The sequence below is a fragment of the Sceloporus occidentalis genome, unplaced genomic scaffold (genome assembly GCF_023333645.1).
Source record: "Sceloporus occidentalis isolate IW3139 unplaced genomic scaffold, rSceOcc1.0.p SCAF_14, whole genome shotgun sequence".
NCBI classification, from domain to species: domain Eukaryota; kingdom Metazoa; phylum Chordata; class Lepidosauria; order Squamata; family Phrynosomatidae; genus Sceloporus; species Sceloporus occidentalis.
In genome coordinates, this window is record NW_028316994.1 from 2,297,922 (window position 1) to 2,315,659 (window position 17,738).

The 17,738-nt window shown below is 38.3% G+C and overlaps 1 protein-coding gene across 1 annotated transcript; it reads right to left on the reverse strand.

Moving 5' to 3' along the window:
• Positions 1-7,524: 7,524 nt before the first annotated feature.
• On the reverse strand, positions 7,525-17,153 carry LOC149303518 (vomeronasal type-2 receptor 26-like). Its single transcript, XM_089480185.1, has 4 exons — positions 16,347-17,153; positions 14,926-15,153; positions 9,292-9,418; positions 7,525-8,429 (listed from the first exon to the last, which is right to left on the reverse strand). The coding sequence occupies exons 1-4, from the start codon at positions 17,151-17,153 to the stop codon at positions 7,525-7,527; spliced, it is 2,067 nt and encodes a 688-aa protein (XP_089336311.1).
• Between the last annotated feature and the right edge of the window lie 585 nt (positions 17,154-17,738).

Sequence of the window (17,738 nt, forward strand, 5' to 3'; positions counted from 1 at the left end):
TAAGCCAGTGGGACTTAACTACAAGATTACCCTGTTAGTTCTACAAAAGATTTCAACCTGGGATGGATCTGCTCAAACTTAAGTCCTGTTGTGTTCTATGTGCCGCACTTCCAGGCAAATAACATAGATCTGCAGCTTTAAAAGTGAATTTAGCATGTAATATACCTACCAGAATGCATGTGTGAAAAACCCACTGAACTTTGGATTAGATGCTGTGCTGATGGTGATATATCTCAAACAGAAACAATCTAGTTGTGACTAAGGATATTAGGGCATTGGCTTTAAAGTGCCTTATCCCCGACAGGATAAAGGTGTATTTAATTTTCAAAATTTATCGCATCTACCTGTACCGGGGCGAATGCAGCCGTTTACAACACAGATGCCAACCGGATTTACCCTGCACCTTTTCAAAAATGAAGGGAATAAGGTGCTTTAAAGCCAACAGAGTAATCTCCTATGAGACATTGGGATGCCCAAGGAGGACTGCATATAACTTTAACTTCAATTTCTGTTACCACGATTCAGATCTAGATATCATCTCCTCTAACTTTCTGAAAAAGATATCCAGGGGTCGCTGTGTTGGTCATATAGCAAAGTAGAAAAACATCCAAAATCCTCTAAACAGTGGTAGCTTTATTGGCTGACTAAAATACATAATGCAGGATTTTGTACGTTATCGCTGTTTTCTGTTTATTTTCTTAGTTCCTAATACAACCAGGTGCAATTCATTGAAGAAAGAGTGCCCAATAGAAGCCAAGACTTCTAGATCATTGTGAGCCTTGCTAACTTTAAATTTATGATTCTGGTCTCTATTTTCCCTCCTTCAAAAGTGGCTGTTAAAAATTGAGTGTGGCTTGTACCCCTCCTTACTTTAAGGTCTTGACATAAGGTCTGACTCGATACACACTTAATTCACTTTAGGTAATTCAGATTGCAAAGAAATCACATTCATAATTATCTAATGGAGAAAAGAGGAGGCATACAGTAGAATGGCTGGACATAAACCGTACTGAAATGGGAATATTGCTACCATTACTAAGAGTATAATGAGAAATTCTCTCTCTCTCTCTCTCTCTCTCTCTCTCTCTCTCTCTCTCTCTCTGTGTGTGTGTGTGTGTGTGTATGCAAAATGAAAGACAATCTTAAGAATGGAGCACACACATTTTAAGGCCTTCTTGTAAATCTAAACACATTTTCAGAAATTACGTCCGTACATCAGTTCATTTTCAAACTTGGTGCTGGGATGTTCAGCAAAAGACATTTCATCAGAGAGCATACCAAACTGGGAGGAAATTGCTCCAATCAATAAGTCTCCTTCCTGATAAGCTTCATATGGCATCTGGAAGGCAACATTTAGGGAACACATCGTGGTGTGTGTCTTGCCCTCAGTTTGAGATGCCTGCAACAACAAAGAGAGTATAGAGAGCACAAATATCCATGCCATCTCCGTGGAAAAACTGATATACAATTGCCAGTTTCTACATGGTAGCCACAGTAATATGTTTTTAACATCCTTTCTTCACTGAGTATGGGTTCATTTGGATAAAAGTCATCTCTGGATGTTTCCCTCTTAGGGCCTGCCACTCATATTTGAATGGAAAAGTTAATTTTTATAATAGTTCTTGGGCTACATTATTGATCATGTTCTTGGCCTCAAAGAAATGCAAGCAATTTGAGATAATTACAGTTTTAAGCCATTTCTCTGGAGTATTGGGCCGTAGATGAAGCCAAAGAGAAGACAATGGAAAACAGGTGCTTTTTTCAAAAAGAGTTCCATCATTACATTTTCTTTTGTTCTTTGTTTTATCAGAAGATGACAGGGTCAAAGTGGCACCCAAATGGAAAATATTAGAAGTGCAGAAAGTCAATGAGTTGGAGGAAAAAGAAATGAGCATGTGTGGTATACATTGTATTTCTAGGTCGTTGGTTTATTTTACAGTTTATTCATGACAACCATATACAGGTTATAGCCATCAAATTACAACAATGATTAAAACCTTTTAAAACTTTTACAGACACAGTTGGTTCTATAACATATAAAGCAAAATGTTTACACTAAAATTAGAAAAAATGTTTCATACTAAACACATCACAATCTTACATAATCCTTTCAAATTAGTATAATCTATTTACTGCAGATTCCCTTGCAGGCCTTTATCCTCAAAATCTTATTTTAGGGCCCGTACAGACAGGCCAAAATAAAGCTACTTCGGGTCACTTTGGAGGTATGCTGTTTAAATGATGCATGCGTCCTAAGAGGGCAGAAGCTTCACTAAAGCTGCATTCCAGTCCTCAGGATTAAAGTGCCATAATCCTGGGAATAAACAGGCAATAAACAGCAACTAATCATTCACAGGATTTCTCATTTTTATTACTTATTGTCTCCAGTAACCAAAAGCATATATCAGTTGCTGAATGTTTCATTTGTTCAAAACGACCCACCAGAGGTGCCCTTTCCTTTTCTTTTTAAAATTGCACAAATGTTATGCTTTCTTTTGCTTAACAGATATTGATGTTCAATATCAGATGTTCAATTCGGGACATGCTGTTAGAAGTACTGAAATGGGACAAATGATACCATTTTTATCTACAAAATTGTTAAATTCTTTAGTTTTGATTGCATATTTATAATATACACAATGGCCACATGAGTAAGGTGCTATGGGCATATTTGCCCCAAACACAGTGTTGTTAGATTTTCTAATTGTAACCTTAAAATCTGCCCTCATCATCATGCCTTTAATATTTCTTGATCTGCACTTGAAAGTGGAAGGAGGTCTCAGGTGGAGTGCTTTAGGGTTCTTACTGCCATTATTCTTCAGTATTTGTATCAATGACTTATCTGGTGGAGTTAAGGGAATCCTTATTAAGTTTGCACATGACATAAAACTAGTAAGGGAGGCAAACATGTTGGAAGATAGGAACAGAATTCTAAAGGATCTTGATAAACTAGAAAACTAGGCAAACAAAATTATAAAATGAAATTCAGTAGAGAGAAATCCAAAATTCTACATTTAGACCACACACACACACACACACACACACACACACCCTAAATGCACAGGTCTAGGGTGGGAGATACTTGACTCAGCAATACTACATCCAAACTGGACCTTGGAACTATATTTGATCTTAATTTGAACATGAGCAGGAATGTGATACTGCAGCAAAGAAGGTGAATGCTATTTTTGCTTGTATTAATTTCCAAATTAATAATAATAATAATAATAATAATAATAATAAATTTTATTTATATCTCCCGCTTTTCCCTTCAGATCGAAGCGGGATTACAACAGTAAAAACACCATAAAATACATATTAAATACATCAATCAAAAATAAAAAGGGGAAGAGATGTTACAGTATTGCTCACAGTCGTAAGAATCATCATATTCAGATGTTCAAAATCAGATTAGAGGAGATCCGTTGGATAGGCCTGCTGGAAGAGACCCGTCTTCAATGCCCTTTTGAAGGCTTCCAAAGAAGGTATCAAATGGCTCTCTTCCGGTAAGTTGTTCCAAAGTCGAGGGGCCATTGCAGAAAACGTTTTACAAGAGGTGGTTTTCAACCTGGTTTTGGGGTGTTCTAATATTTTTGTGCCAGATGCCCTGAGAGTGCGGGGCGGATTGTGTAGGGAGAGGTGTTCCCTCAAGTAACTCGGGCCCAGGACATGTAGGGCTTTATAGGTAATAACCAACACTTTGTATTGTGTCTGGAAGCTAATCGGCAGCCAATGTAGAGATCAGAGCATATTACCCCAGTGTCCTGGTGATCAGTCTGGCTGCAGCATTCTGAATCAATTGGAGCTTCTGAACTTGGTACAAAGGTAGCCCCATGTAGAGCGTATTACAGAAATCTAAATGAGGTTACCAGTGCATGTACTACTGTTTCAAGGTCCCGCTGAGCCAGGTAGGGATGCAGTTGGCGTATCAGCCGAAGTTGATACCATGCACTCCTGACTATCGCCTCCACCTGGGATGTCAACTGTAGAGACGAGTCCAGGAGTACTCCCAAACTGCGAATTTCATTCTTCAGGGGAAGTGTGACCCCGTCAAGGATGGGTTGGGAAATCTCCTTCCCCGGACTAGGGGCACCTATCACGAGCACCTCCATTTTCTTTGGATTCAGCTTGAGTTTGTTTTCCCTCATCCAGCCCATTACTGACTCAAGGCAGGCATTCAGAGGAGAGATGCCATCCTTAGTCACTGCAACAGTCGGAGACATAGAGAAGTGGATTTGGGTGTCATCGGCATATTGATAACACTGGGCCCCATGTCTCTGGATAATCTCTCCCAGCGGCTTCATGTAAATGTTAAAAAGCATGGGGGACAGAATGGCGCCCTGAGGGATGCCAGATGTCAGTTCTCTTTTACGAGAACAACTGGAATCTGCCTGAGAAGTAGGAACGGAACCAAAGGAGCGCAGTGCCCCCAATACCTAACCCCCTCAGGCGTTCCAGAAGGATACCATGGTCAATGGTATCGAATGCCCCTGAAATGTCCAAGAGCACCAGCAGGGTCACACTTCCCCTGTCGATGCATCGACTAAGGCGACCATGGCAGTCTCAACTCCATATCCCACTCTAAAGCCAGTTTGAAATGGGTCCAGATAATCGGCTTCATCCAAGACAGCCTGGAGTTGGAAGGCGACTGCCTTCTCGATCACCTTGCCCAAAAATGGTAATAAAGACTGGCCTATAATTGTTCCTTATCAGGGGGTCTAGAGAGGGTTTCTTTAAGAGTGGCTTAACCACTGCATGTTTAAGTGCTGATGGAAATTTCCCCTCTCTAAGGGATGCATTTATTATAGTCTGAAGCAGTGATGTTACAGCATCTCCTCCCTGAATGGTCAGCCAAGACGGGCAGGGATCAAGAGGGCAAGTTGTCTTCCTTACACATCCAAGGAGCTTGTCCACTTCATTGGTACTCACAAGCTCAAAACGATCCAGTCTAACACAGTCCACGGAGTCACTGGATACCTCTCTCATAGTCTCTGTTGTAATGCCGGCATCCAGATCGACCCTTATCTGAGAGATCTTATCAGCAAAGAAGTCATTGAATGCGTCACAGCAGGCCGTTGTTGGTTCTGGTAATACATTCAGGGTGGGAGGCAGTTGGGTTAGCTCTCTAACCACCCTGAATAGCGCTACTGGATGAGACTTTGCGAATGCAATACGTGCAGCACAGAACAAGTTCTTTGCCGCATCGATTTCTGCTCCATAGGAAACTAAAAGGTTTCCTAGCAGCGTCTTGTCAGATAAGTGTCGGTGTTTCCGCTAGCGGCGCTCTAGTCATCGCACGGCTCGCTTCATTTTCCGAAGATCTTGAGTGTACTCGTTTTTTATTTGAACCGAGTCGGAGAGGACGCTCGGGAGCGATGCTGTCTATAGCCCTGGTTAGGTCTTTATCCCAGGTATCAACCAGGGTGTCAACAGAATCACTGTCATTTCCAACCAAAAAACCCTCTAGGGCTTCCTGGAACCTTTTGGGTTCCATCAGCCTTCATGGGCGGATCAGCTTAATGGATCCTCCACCCCCGAGGGGTGTGTGGGTAGTGGCTTTTAGGCCAACCTTGACCAGGAAATGGTCCGTCCATGACAGGGCAGTGGTGTTGATAACCTCTGCCCATAGGCTTTCCTGTTCCATACAGAAGACCACATTGAGTGTGTTACCTGCACAATGTGTCGTACCCGAGACTAATTGGGACAGGACCATGGCTGTCATGGAAGCCATGAATTCCCGAACTGCCCCTGCAAGATCTGATGAGCCAGCCTCGAAGGGGATGTTGAGGTCCCCCAAGACAAGAAGTCTGGGGGACTTCAGCACCAGCTCCGAGACCAGCTGTGTCAGCTCGGCCAGGGGGTCTGTTAGATTACGGGGTGGACGGTAAACCAACAGAATCCCCAGACTGTCCCTAGCCTTCAGGGTCAGGTAAACACACTCAATGTAATCTGTCTTCCAGACAAGTCTCCTGGTCAAAGTGATGGTATTCTTTTAGACCAAGGCCACTCCCCCCCTTGCCCACTTTCCCTAACCTGCTCCTGAACCACATACCCAGCAGGGAGGGTCTTAGCCCAGGTTACACTGCTGTCCTCTCCCAGCCAGGTTTCGGTAAAGCAGGCCAGGTTGGTGTTCTCTTCTTCTAACAAATCATGGATGACATAGGATTTGTTCTTTACTGATCTGACATTGCATAAGAGCAAGGTAAGGGTCTGTGGTATGGTTGAAATGACCCTCAGATCTTTCAGGCTAACAGAGTGGGTAGAAGACGGGATAGATTTCAGACATCGATCTCGTCTTCTTTCATGTTTCACTCCCACTCTGTTATTGCTATATCTCCCATTGTCCCACACTACTCCAATTGGCCTCCCTCTGTCAGAGTCTGTGTCATTACAATCTAACCTAGCCTCGTTCTTGCCCCCTTCTATATTCATGTGATTTTCCATAAGTGAATTATAACAGTAATGATGTTCTCAAAGAATTCACTATTATCAAAAAATTAGTTAACAATTAAGCTAAACTATCTATATCATGAATAGAGAGGTGTAAGATTAATGTGTTATTCCTCTCCTCTTACTACTTCAACATAGACTACCACCTCAAAATCTACATTTTAAGCTATGCAGACTCCACATTATGAGTTTCCTGCGTGTGTGTGTGTGTGTGTGTGTGTGTGAGAGAGAGAGAGAGAGAGAGAGAGAGAGAGAGAGAGAGAGAGAGAGGTCCTGCATCCAGTCCAGATCCAGTAACTGGAGATAGGCAGCTGCATCATATCTAACTACAGTAAGAATGCAGGACACATTGTCAGCCCACCCCATCCCTCACTCTCTAATTATTTGGAATTCGCCATCTTGTAAGGGCCAATATGGGGTTTTAAAGTTAACTTGTGGGGAATTTGGTTGGTGGAACAGGGAAATGATGATAAAAGTGAATTGGGATGTTGTACATTAGACTTATGACATTGTAATTGCTTGATACATTTAGATACTACAGTCATTAAGTGTGCATAATATCAGCAAGGCATGCACTAAATTTGATTGAATCATAGGCTTTCGAGGATTTCTCTCAAAACTGAAATCAGCTTTATTGTTCACTGTTTAAGAATACGTCTTTCTCATAGACTATCCAGTTGGCTAATAAATAATCTTACAGGTATATACAGAAATAGCCCCCACTGTGTTTAATGAGATTCACTCTGCATTGTCTGTATTTAAAATTTCATGTGATTCTCTAAACAAACAGACCCACGACTAAACAGTATATATTGAAGGAAAAAGCATATCAGCATCTAGAACACAGGCTGCATCTGCACTTTGGTAAGAATCCAGTTTGAAACCACTTTATCTGTTCTGGCTCAGTGCTAGGGAATCCTAGGAATAGTGGTTTATTGAGCACCTGAACTCTCTGACAGAGAAGGCTAAAGGTCTTACAAAACTAGAGTTCTCATAATTCCCTAGCATTGAGCCATGGCACTTAAGGCAGTGTCAAACTACACTATTTCTTCAGTGCAGTGCAGTGAAATAAACCTATATCAGTTTATTTCTGATCAGCCTGTCCTTGCTATTCAGGTCAGGTCTCAGAACAATAATGTAGCATTTGGGGGAAAAGATAAAACCCAGTAAACCAGCACTTGAGGCTAAGATGGAGAATATCTCCACAGCCACCATGTATTTTCCCTTGGTGCTCAGATAAGATGGAACAAAGGACAACCAAACACTACAAAATATGATCATGCTGAAAGTAATGAATCTGGCTTCATTGAAACTGTCTGGCAGCTTCCTGGCTAAGAAAGCCACAGTGAAACTAACCATAGCCAGAAATCCCAAGTAGCCCACAATGCAATAAAACATGGTCACTGAGCCTTCATTGCATTCCAGGATGATTTCTTCAGCCAAAGTGTCCATGTCAGAATTAGGGAATGGAGGAGCAGTGCATAGCCATATGGCACACATGCTGGCTTGGAAAAGAGAGCAAATAAAAGCAACTGAGTTAGCCAGTCCTTTCCCCACCCATTTCTTCATCCTGGATCCTGGCTTGGTGGCCATGAAAGCTATAACAACTGTTATGGTTTTTGCCAATATGCAAGACACAGCAATGGAAAAGATGGTGCCAAAAGTTGTTTGTCGCAAATAGCAGGTCACTTTCTTGGGCTGACCAATGAAGAGCAATGCACAGAGGAAGCAGAGCAATAGGGAGATGAGGAGAGAATAAGTGAGGTTGTGGTTATTGGCCTTGACAATGGGAGTATTCTTGTTCTTGATGAATATTTGTAGAACCACAACTGTGATCAGAGAAAGTGAGAGAGCCAAGAAAGTGAGAGTTATCCCCAATGGTTCTGTGAATGAGAGGAAGTGTATAGTTTTGGGAAGACATTGATCTTGGTTCCTGTTTGGATACTGACCATCTGGACATTTGGAACATTTATCCATGTCTGAAAAATAAAACAGATAGTGTGTGTTAATCCCTATTTCAGGAAATGCAGGTTCAATTACCCACTGAGACATGAAACCTATTGGTCACCTTCAGCCAGAAAGTGCCTCTCAGCTTAATCTATATCAGGATTAATATGAGACTAAAGTGGCAAGGAAGTAGGGAAACATGGATGCTGCTTTGTGAGGCAAGACAAGATGGAAATGTAGCTGGTAAATAGGTAAATAAAGATTTGACATCATTTTTCTTCTTAAATTTGTCATCTGGCTTCCAAATAATCTACTCTTAATTTCTGTTGCTATTGCCATAAGTCATATTGTTGAATAATTTTGTTCAATCACATAAAACTAAGTCATTTGAAAGTGGAGTGAAAATTTCAGCTGTATCAAAGTTAATTGATTCCCTTGTTCCAGGTTTGTGCTCCATGTTTGTTCTTAGAGATGGAAAAGAAATTCACCACGTTTTGGTTTTCCCTCTGAAAATATAAATATCACACCACTTTTGATTCATGCTGGGATAAAGCACATCTTGTCTTAGAGATCTATAGATTTCTGAGGCATGTGGTGTGTTTCAGTTCAGAAATTAATGTGCACAAAAGCATGCCCAAATGTCAAATATTATACATTATAATACATGAAGCATTACTTTCTCTCCCCAAACATCTATGAAGAAACAACAAGTCTTGGAAGCTTGGTATTGAAATACACAGCAGAATGCCACTAGAATTCTGCGAATATTCATTGAAAAAGAAAATGGGGAGGTTTTTGCACCTATAGCTGTCTGTTTAGATATAAATAACTCAATTATTTGATAAAGCAAAAGAAATGAAAGATAAAACAGAAACTACATATTAGCTTGTCTACCTTTTTCACCTGAAATTTCCCCATCTGGACATGGAATGCACTCATAGCAACAAAAAGGTTTCCCTTCCTTCTTTTTTTTCCTGTGACCTGGAAGGCATTTATCATTACACAGCGAAACAGGTGGCACCTATCCATGAAAAGGAGAGAAAGTGTCTCAGTCCTCCATGTTAAAAACAGGAACAGGAACATTCTATTCAATATCATTGATTTTGGAAATACACATTCGACCATGTGATTGAAAAAGCTTCATTGTTGGTCTTATCCAAAAAGACAAAGAGTCCTCACAGGATGATTGATTAAACATTTAAAACATTTGAGGACAGTCAATAAGCAAAAGTAAAAAGGGAGTCAGGCAGAGTCAGAATCCTAAATTCAAGAACATATATGGAGGGGGGAAAAAAAGAAGTATCATAATAATCAGTTCAAAGCAATAGAAGAAAATAGCAGACAAGCAGATTCCTTCCACGTACGACTTCCACCACATTCTGTATGGAAGTGGAATGATCAACATGGGAAAAGATAATACATCTATGGAGGGGTGGGGGGAAGAAGTATCATAATAATCAATTCAAAACAATAGTTGAAAACAGCAAATAATAGGAATATATGGTCCTACAGGAAAAAAAGCAAGATTCTATAAAAAATTGTGGAAAGAAATAGCAAAACTGAACTATGCGGATTTTTACCAGACAGACAAGCAAAACAAGATATAAGGATAATAATAGATCTGATTGAATATTATGATAAAAACCCAGGCATTGAAGTAGCAATGTTATTTTTAGATGCAGAAAAAGCATTCGACAGTCTAAACTGGAGTTTTATGTTACAATTAATAGGGAAATTAGACTTAGGAGATAATATTCAAAAATGGATTGAGGAGATATACAAAAAACAAACTGCTAGAATAATTGTGAATAATATAAGAACTGAAGAATGTGTAATAAAAAGAGGTACAAGACAAGGTTGCCCATTGTCACCCCTGTTATTTATAATGAGTTTGGAAATATTATGTAATAAAATAAAGGAAGAAAAATCAATACAAAGAGCCAAAATTAAAGGTAGGGAAATAAAAATTAGAGCATATGCAGATGATGTAATGTTAGTCGTGGAGAAACCTATACAAAACATACCCAGATTAGTCAAAATAATTTGGAGTATATGCGGGATTTAAGATAAAGAAAAGTCTGCTATGATAACTTGTAATATAACAAAGGCAAAACAAGAAGCTCTACAAGAAAAAGTAGGAATTAAAATTCAAAAGAAAGTTAAGGATTTAGGAATATATATTACTAGGGAAAATAGTGATTTATTTGATAATAAATAAAACAAGGTGATATGGCAAGAAGTATAAAAAAATATCAAAATGGTCAAACTTACAATTATCACTATTAGAGAAAATAGTCGTTGCCAAAATGAGTATCCTACCAAAAATTCTATACTTATTCCAAAATCTACCGATAATATACAATGATAAGATATTTACTACATGGGAAAAAGATTTAAGAAGATTCATATGGGTGAAAAGGAAGGCTAGGATAAAATGGGAAACACTAACTGATGATAAAGAAAGAGGAGGATTAGGACTGCCAAATTTCAAATTATATTTTTATGCATGTTGTTTAGAATGGATAACTAACTGGATAGACCTAAAAGATGATCAATTGTTAAATCTGGAAGAATTTAATCTTAGATACGGTTGGCATGCATATATGTGGTTAGATAAAGTAGATTTAAATAAAGAATTTAAAGACCATATTGTAAGGAAGGCATTATATAAAATTTGGATGATATATAAAAATATATAGAGCCTTACCAGAGTGGACTTCCCCAAGGGAAGCCCTTTTTAGGATGGGTAGAACAGATGGTAAGAATTGGTTAAGATATAAAGATATTTTAAAAATGGAAAATGGAAAATTAAAGATGAAAACGATGGAAGAAGGGAAGGATATAAGAATAATTGGTTCTTACACTATCAACTATCAGAAAGATATAAAATAGATGAAAAACAATTTGGAATTACATTTAAAAAACAGAGTTAGATTTGGTAATTTTAGATAGAAAAGGGAAAAAAATCTCAAAATTTTACAAATTATTATTAAAATTGGAATTAGAACAAGAACAAATAAAACATGGTATGGTCTTATGGTCACAAAATATTAAAAGAGTATAAAATTAGAAACCTGGGAGAGGATGTGGGGAAAAGACCTAAAATTTACTTTATGCTCAGACATAAGGGAAAATTTATATAAAATGTTATATAGATGGTATTTAACTCCTAACAGACTGGCAAAAAATTACAAAAATAATAAAGGGTTGTGTTGGAGGTGCGAAAAAAGTGTAGGCAGTTTTTATCATATCAAGTAAAGAAATACCGAAGATAGAAATATGGCTAGAGAAGTGTTTAGACGTGATAAAAATGGATACAATAACTATAATGTTGAAAGAGGAAGAAATAGGAAACGGAAACCAAACATGGAATAAATTAAGAGAAATATATAATAGTGTCAAAACAAAGTAATGTCTTGGATATAGATAGGAGGAGGAAGCCGAAACTGTTTTGTAACATAGGGGAAAAGAGAAAATGTAGGTACATTCTTAGTATTTATGCCAAAGAGGTGGTGGTTATAAGAGATAAAGGAAACAAGATACTGGATTTTTTGAGGAATGGATAGGATTTAGCTGAAAATGGAAACAACAATAATAGAATAAGGAGGGTAGGGTAGGGTGGGGGTTCAGGGTAAGAGAAAATAAAATGGAGTGTATATGTGTGATTGTCTGATGTACCTTTTTTAATTTGTAAAATTTCAATAAGGATTATTTTTTTTAAAAAAAGATGAAGAAAACAGCAAAGAAGCAGATTCCTTCAAAGTTTGACTTCCACCACATTCAGTATGGAAGTGGAATGATAAGCATGGGAAAACATAATACGATCAAAACAAAATAAAAAGATGATGGAAGTATTACACTGAAGAACTACATAAAAGAGATAACAGAATGTCCAATTCCTTCAAAGTACAACTTTTAGGCAAAAAAATGCTTACTATTCCCAAAACACATTTGATTTTAGGGTTGGGTTGTTTTCTTGGCTCAAGTCTTTTCAAGCTTTGAAGCTGTCAGCTTTGTGTAAGAATTTTCAGATATGTCTTATGCAAATGAAAAAATGGTGTGGGCACTCAATGGGAATTCATTTTTATTGCTTAAGTATTTTAAGAAAACTGTGCCTCAGCCATTCAGGCCAGTTATTAGGATGAGCAGTTTACAACCGGAGCTGCCATTCATTCTGCTTCTGTCTAAACAACAACACAATATATTTGATTTAAAGTTTATCATCTAACCCTTTTTGTCTGAAAATTCACCAGCAGCAAACTATTATTTTATCATTTAATTTGTTCTTCTTCAAGAACACTAGTCTGGAGTGTCCTGTCTGTGCATGCAGAGAAGATGGAAATCTTATCTAAACACAGCTGGGGAAAATAGTTCCATTGTGTTTAGTGGGATTTACTTGAGAGCAGATCTGCCTTGGCCTCTGCTCCAAGAGATGTCTAATGCAATCCAAACTGCTGGTCTACTCAAAATAAGATCAGATGTCTAAACTGAAGATTCCACAGATTTACTAGATGCATTTATCAATAGATAAATTGTATTTTAACCTATCTCATGGGGTTGTTATTAGGAAAAAAAGGCAGTCTCTACATCAAGGGCAGACAGAGTTCCCCTCTCACCCATTTTGATTGATTGCTGGGACACTCATGAGAAAATGTTGGCTAGTTTAAAGGCAGAGGAGAAGGAGATGAAACATATAATAATCTGTGTTGGCAGTGAGCTTCAGATGTGCTTGCTCCTGTAATGTAGCCTAATATTTTCTTGAAGGCCACACACCGCCAAAAACAAGATTTGTGGTGTCTCATTCATTTGACATAAACTACAACATTCCCAGCCTTCAGGGAACATCCTCTATAACAAACGAGACCTGGCAACCTTATTTAGGAAAGCAAACTATAGATTAGAATTCATATTATAAATAAAGGTTATTATTAATAATAATAATAATAATAATAATAATAATAATAATAATAATAATATATTTATATTACATCTATCCTTTGGATCATGAATTGTAAATACAAACTAGTCGGTGGTCCCCAAACTGTATCCTTTCAGAGATTTTGGACTTCAGCTCCCAGAAGCCTCAGCCATGTTGGCCAGTAATCTGGGATTCTGGGAGCTGAAGTCCAAAATCCCTTAAAAGCACAGCTTGGGGACCACTAAAATAGATTAACACAGATGAGAACTGTAGTGCAACACCATCTTTTTGCCTCCCTGTACTATAAAAGGAGGGGGATTTCTTATATTCTTATATATACATATCTCCCTCCTTTCCTGCTCTCTCTGCCATAGAATGGAATATATATTGGAAAAGAGAACACACCTAAGAATTTCAGAAGATGATCAATCTGTATTTTACAGATTATACAAAAAGCCTTTGTGAAAAAAACTATGGAGCTCCCTAAAAGAAATGGCTGTGTTATAACAACTGATTGTGTTGGTGCATAACCTATAGTTTGGTCAGGAGGCCACTGTTAGGATGCAATATGGAGAAACAGAATGGTTTCCAACAGGGAAGAGTTCAGGCAAGGGTTCAGACAAGAAATTTTATTATCTCATTGTTTTAACATATATGAACATAAGGAAAGCAATATAAGACTTAGGAACAGTGAAAACTAGAAGAATAAATCTCAATATTGTTAAATTTTCAGAAGATACAATATTAATAGTGGAAAATGGGAAAATAGCTGGAATGATTACTGATATAAAGGAAGAAAATGCATTGCTCCAGCCAAATATTATGAAAACAAAAATATGCAGAGCACTCACATATCTTAAAAGGGGGTAAAGAGACATTGAAATAGTTAAAAGCATTCCTACAACTTGGTTCAGTTATAAATCAAATTACACATTGTAGTCAAGAGATCAGAAGATGACTTGGAAGACTATGAAGGATCTACATTAAGATCCTCTGTTGTAAAGAAACATCACCACTCCTATAAAGCCCTAAATGGCTTGGGCCCAGAGTACTTGGAGGACCGCCTCTCCCCATACAATCCGCCCCGCACTCTCAGGTCAGGTGGGGAAAAACTTTTGAGAGTTCCTAAGACGAGATACGTAGGGACTGCGCAAAGGGCTTTCTCTGCGGTGGCCCCGCAGTCTTGCAACTCTCTCCCTGATGAGCTCCATTCGGCCCCCTCCCTGGAGGCATTTAAGAAAAATCTCAAGACTCACTTATTCCGCCAAGCCTTCCCCCACATGCCCTGACTGTCATCTTCTCCTGTGTATTGCGTGTTGTTTAGATTGTTTATTGATTTTAACTGGTTTTAATTATTAGGTATGAATGATGGATTTTTAATGATGTATTTTATTATATGGTTTAATATGGGGGATTTTCGTGGTTTAATTTTTATCTGTAATTGTTTGTTCTGCGCTGTATTGTATTTCATTATTATCTTGTAAACCGCCGTGATCGAAGGAATGGCGGTATATAAATAAAACCTCATTCATTCATTCATTCACTCCGAATCAATACAGCAAATTTTCTGGTTTACCTTTGCTTTTTTGAAACTTTTAGATAGATCCCACCTGATTAAAGATGCTGTGCAATGTGATCGCCCCTTCATTGATTCTGATTCTTATGCCCAGGGAAGCCTCTGGATCCATACTTCCCACTTTCACTCTTATGAAGGATTGATTTGGGAAAGTAACCCAGTTCATAATATCAAATCCAGTGGCTAATTCACCATTCTCATCAAAAGCCACAGTGTCCCCAGCACTATTGTTAAATGAGAGGCTACTCAAGAAGGGATGAAGCTAGATTGAAAGAGGATAAAGCAGAAGTGTGATTCACATGTTGCTCCACATAATTCATAATTCTAGGAGGCTTCAAAGTTGGCTAATGATGAGTCCTTTCATTTTAAATGGAAGATACTTCTGTTTTACTTTTTTAAAAAAGAAAACATTCAACCTTATAACTTTCATAATCCCTTCTTTCATCCACTTCTTTCTAGTTTTCTTTGTCAAAACATTACTGCCACCCCCACTGCCTTTCTTTACATTCGCGTTGTCTTCATCTACCCAAGATGATGAAATATCTTTGCCCCTATGTGACCATTACAATTGCATTTAATTGCTGTTTAAAAACTCCAAGGAAGCATGAGCCATTAAGTTTCTTCTTTTTATTTTGGGGTGTTCTCTGCCACTGAATTTCAGAAACAGTAATAATGGCTAAACTCCATTTTAGATTTAATATACTGTGATATAGTTCATGCCCTCCCTTCTGTTATAGCCACTGTTATTTGTCTCCTATGTCTTCCCACAGTTTGAAGGTATTAGTTTAAGCATTGGATATCAGTGCTTCTGGGGGGTAGGATAGGGTTGGGAAAATATTTTAAAATATTTGAAAAATGGTCTACAAACATGTTTACCAAGTGCTGAGAAACCCTGAGGATTGGAATCCTGGACTGAGAAATACAGTGGACCCTTGTTATACGCCAGGGTTTGGTTCCAAGATCCCCCGTGGATAACAAAATCCGTGGATGCTCAAGTCCCATTAAATATAATGACATAGCAAAATGGTGTCCCTTATAAAAAATGGAAAATCAAGGTTTGATATTTGAAATTTATACTTTTTGTACATTTTCAAACTGTGGATGCTTGAATCCATGTATAAAAAATCTGTGTATAAGAAGGGCTGACTCTATCTTTGTAGTTTGTGATTGACACGGCACAAATTTCACACTTTGTTGCTTTCTACCGGAACCAACAGTTTCTCCATAGAAATATTTTTCTTGTGTAGAAAATGCTGTTTCCAGTCCTGAAAATGCTGAAAAGGAAGATTAATTCTGTGCAAAGTTTGCATAGAAATTGTGCAAATAAAATGTCTTCACTGTCTGTTTTTTCAAAGTCTTTCTCACATAGGGAAAAAAATTTCTAAGCCTACATTTTACTTCATTGATGATGAAATAATTAAATAATGATTAAATACGTCAGATAAGAAGCATTACCTGCCATGACTGTAGATTTGGAGGATCTGCTGGACTTATGAATGCTTTTGCCCTTTGTTTTGGTCTAGAAGAATAAAATCTTTCCAAAGCATAGGCAATGGCATAGACTGCATTGTAAATGCTGTAGCTTTTGGCAGTCATACTCATCTCAAAAAGAGTTCGGGGGAGATGCTCCAGCCTCTCTTGCCCAGTGCAAGTACCAGGGCTTTCATTTTCTTCATTCGAGTCAGAAAAGGTACATTGGAATGCCTCTTCCCAGAATAAACGGAGGAAATCATCTCTTTTTGTTGAGCTAGGATTAAGTGTCTGAAGGAATTCTGGAAACTCCAGAATTTCTCTTGAATGAATTGCAAACGACAGGGTACCATCAAAGAGTTTTATATCAAAACTTCTGAGCATAGCCTGTGATGAGAAATCCCAGTGAGCAGTCATAATCCACACTTTAGTGACTGATCTCAGTTTAGCCGTGTCATTTAAACTGGCAATGTAAAGTTCAAACCATCTCAAAAATGTTATAGTCACATGGTCTGCATTTACAATCACTGCATTGACTTTGGGTATCATAAGAAGATTTAATATGCTTTCAAAGGCTTTAAGAAGGTCACTATCTTGTAATACTTGAGCCACATGTTTTGCTTTTCCTTTAGCGGCAGTGCAAATGCCTTTCTGAAAAAGCATTGTTTCCATTGTTTGCACAAATTTTTCTCCATTGTCATCATCAGCTGCTATAATCCCAACCCATCTCCATTGGAAATACAGCAGGAGCTGGACAATCCCTTTGTACTGATATGATTCATTTGGGACCATCCGGTAGAAAGAAGGGATGTACGTTTTAACACTCATCATTGGAGCTAATATACAGTATCCAATCTAAACAAAAAGAAACTGGTTTTAATACATTTTCAGATGTCAAGTTTCTCCGACTAAATTCAGTTCTCAAAATCAATCTTTGGTAACATAATACTGAAAACCACAGACACACCAGTTTTGCTTCATGATACTTGGAAAATGAAGATGGAAGAACCCTTCCCACAAGACTTCTGACTCCATCCTTGCCTCTGAGGGGGAGAGAAAGGAACTGAACCCTTCCCACAAGGCATCTGACTCCATCTTGGCCTCTGAGGGGGAGAGAGGGTGGGCCAATGCCATCAGGCCTATCCTTAAGATACAGAGCCCCCCATCTGTCCATCTGCCTTGGTCCAAGCCTCAGAGGGAGAGAAGAATGCTGGACCTAATCCTCTTTCCCTCCACCATTCCCTTCTCCTTTTGTGTCGTGTCTTCTTAGATTGTAAACATGAAGGCAGGAAACCGTCTAATTAAATGATTTTATGTACAGTGCTGTGTAAATTTACAGTGCTATATAAATAAAGCTTAATAATAATAATAATAAGA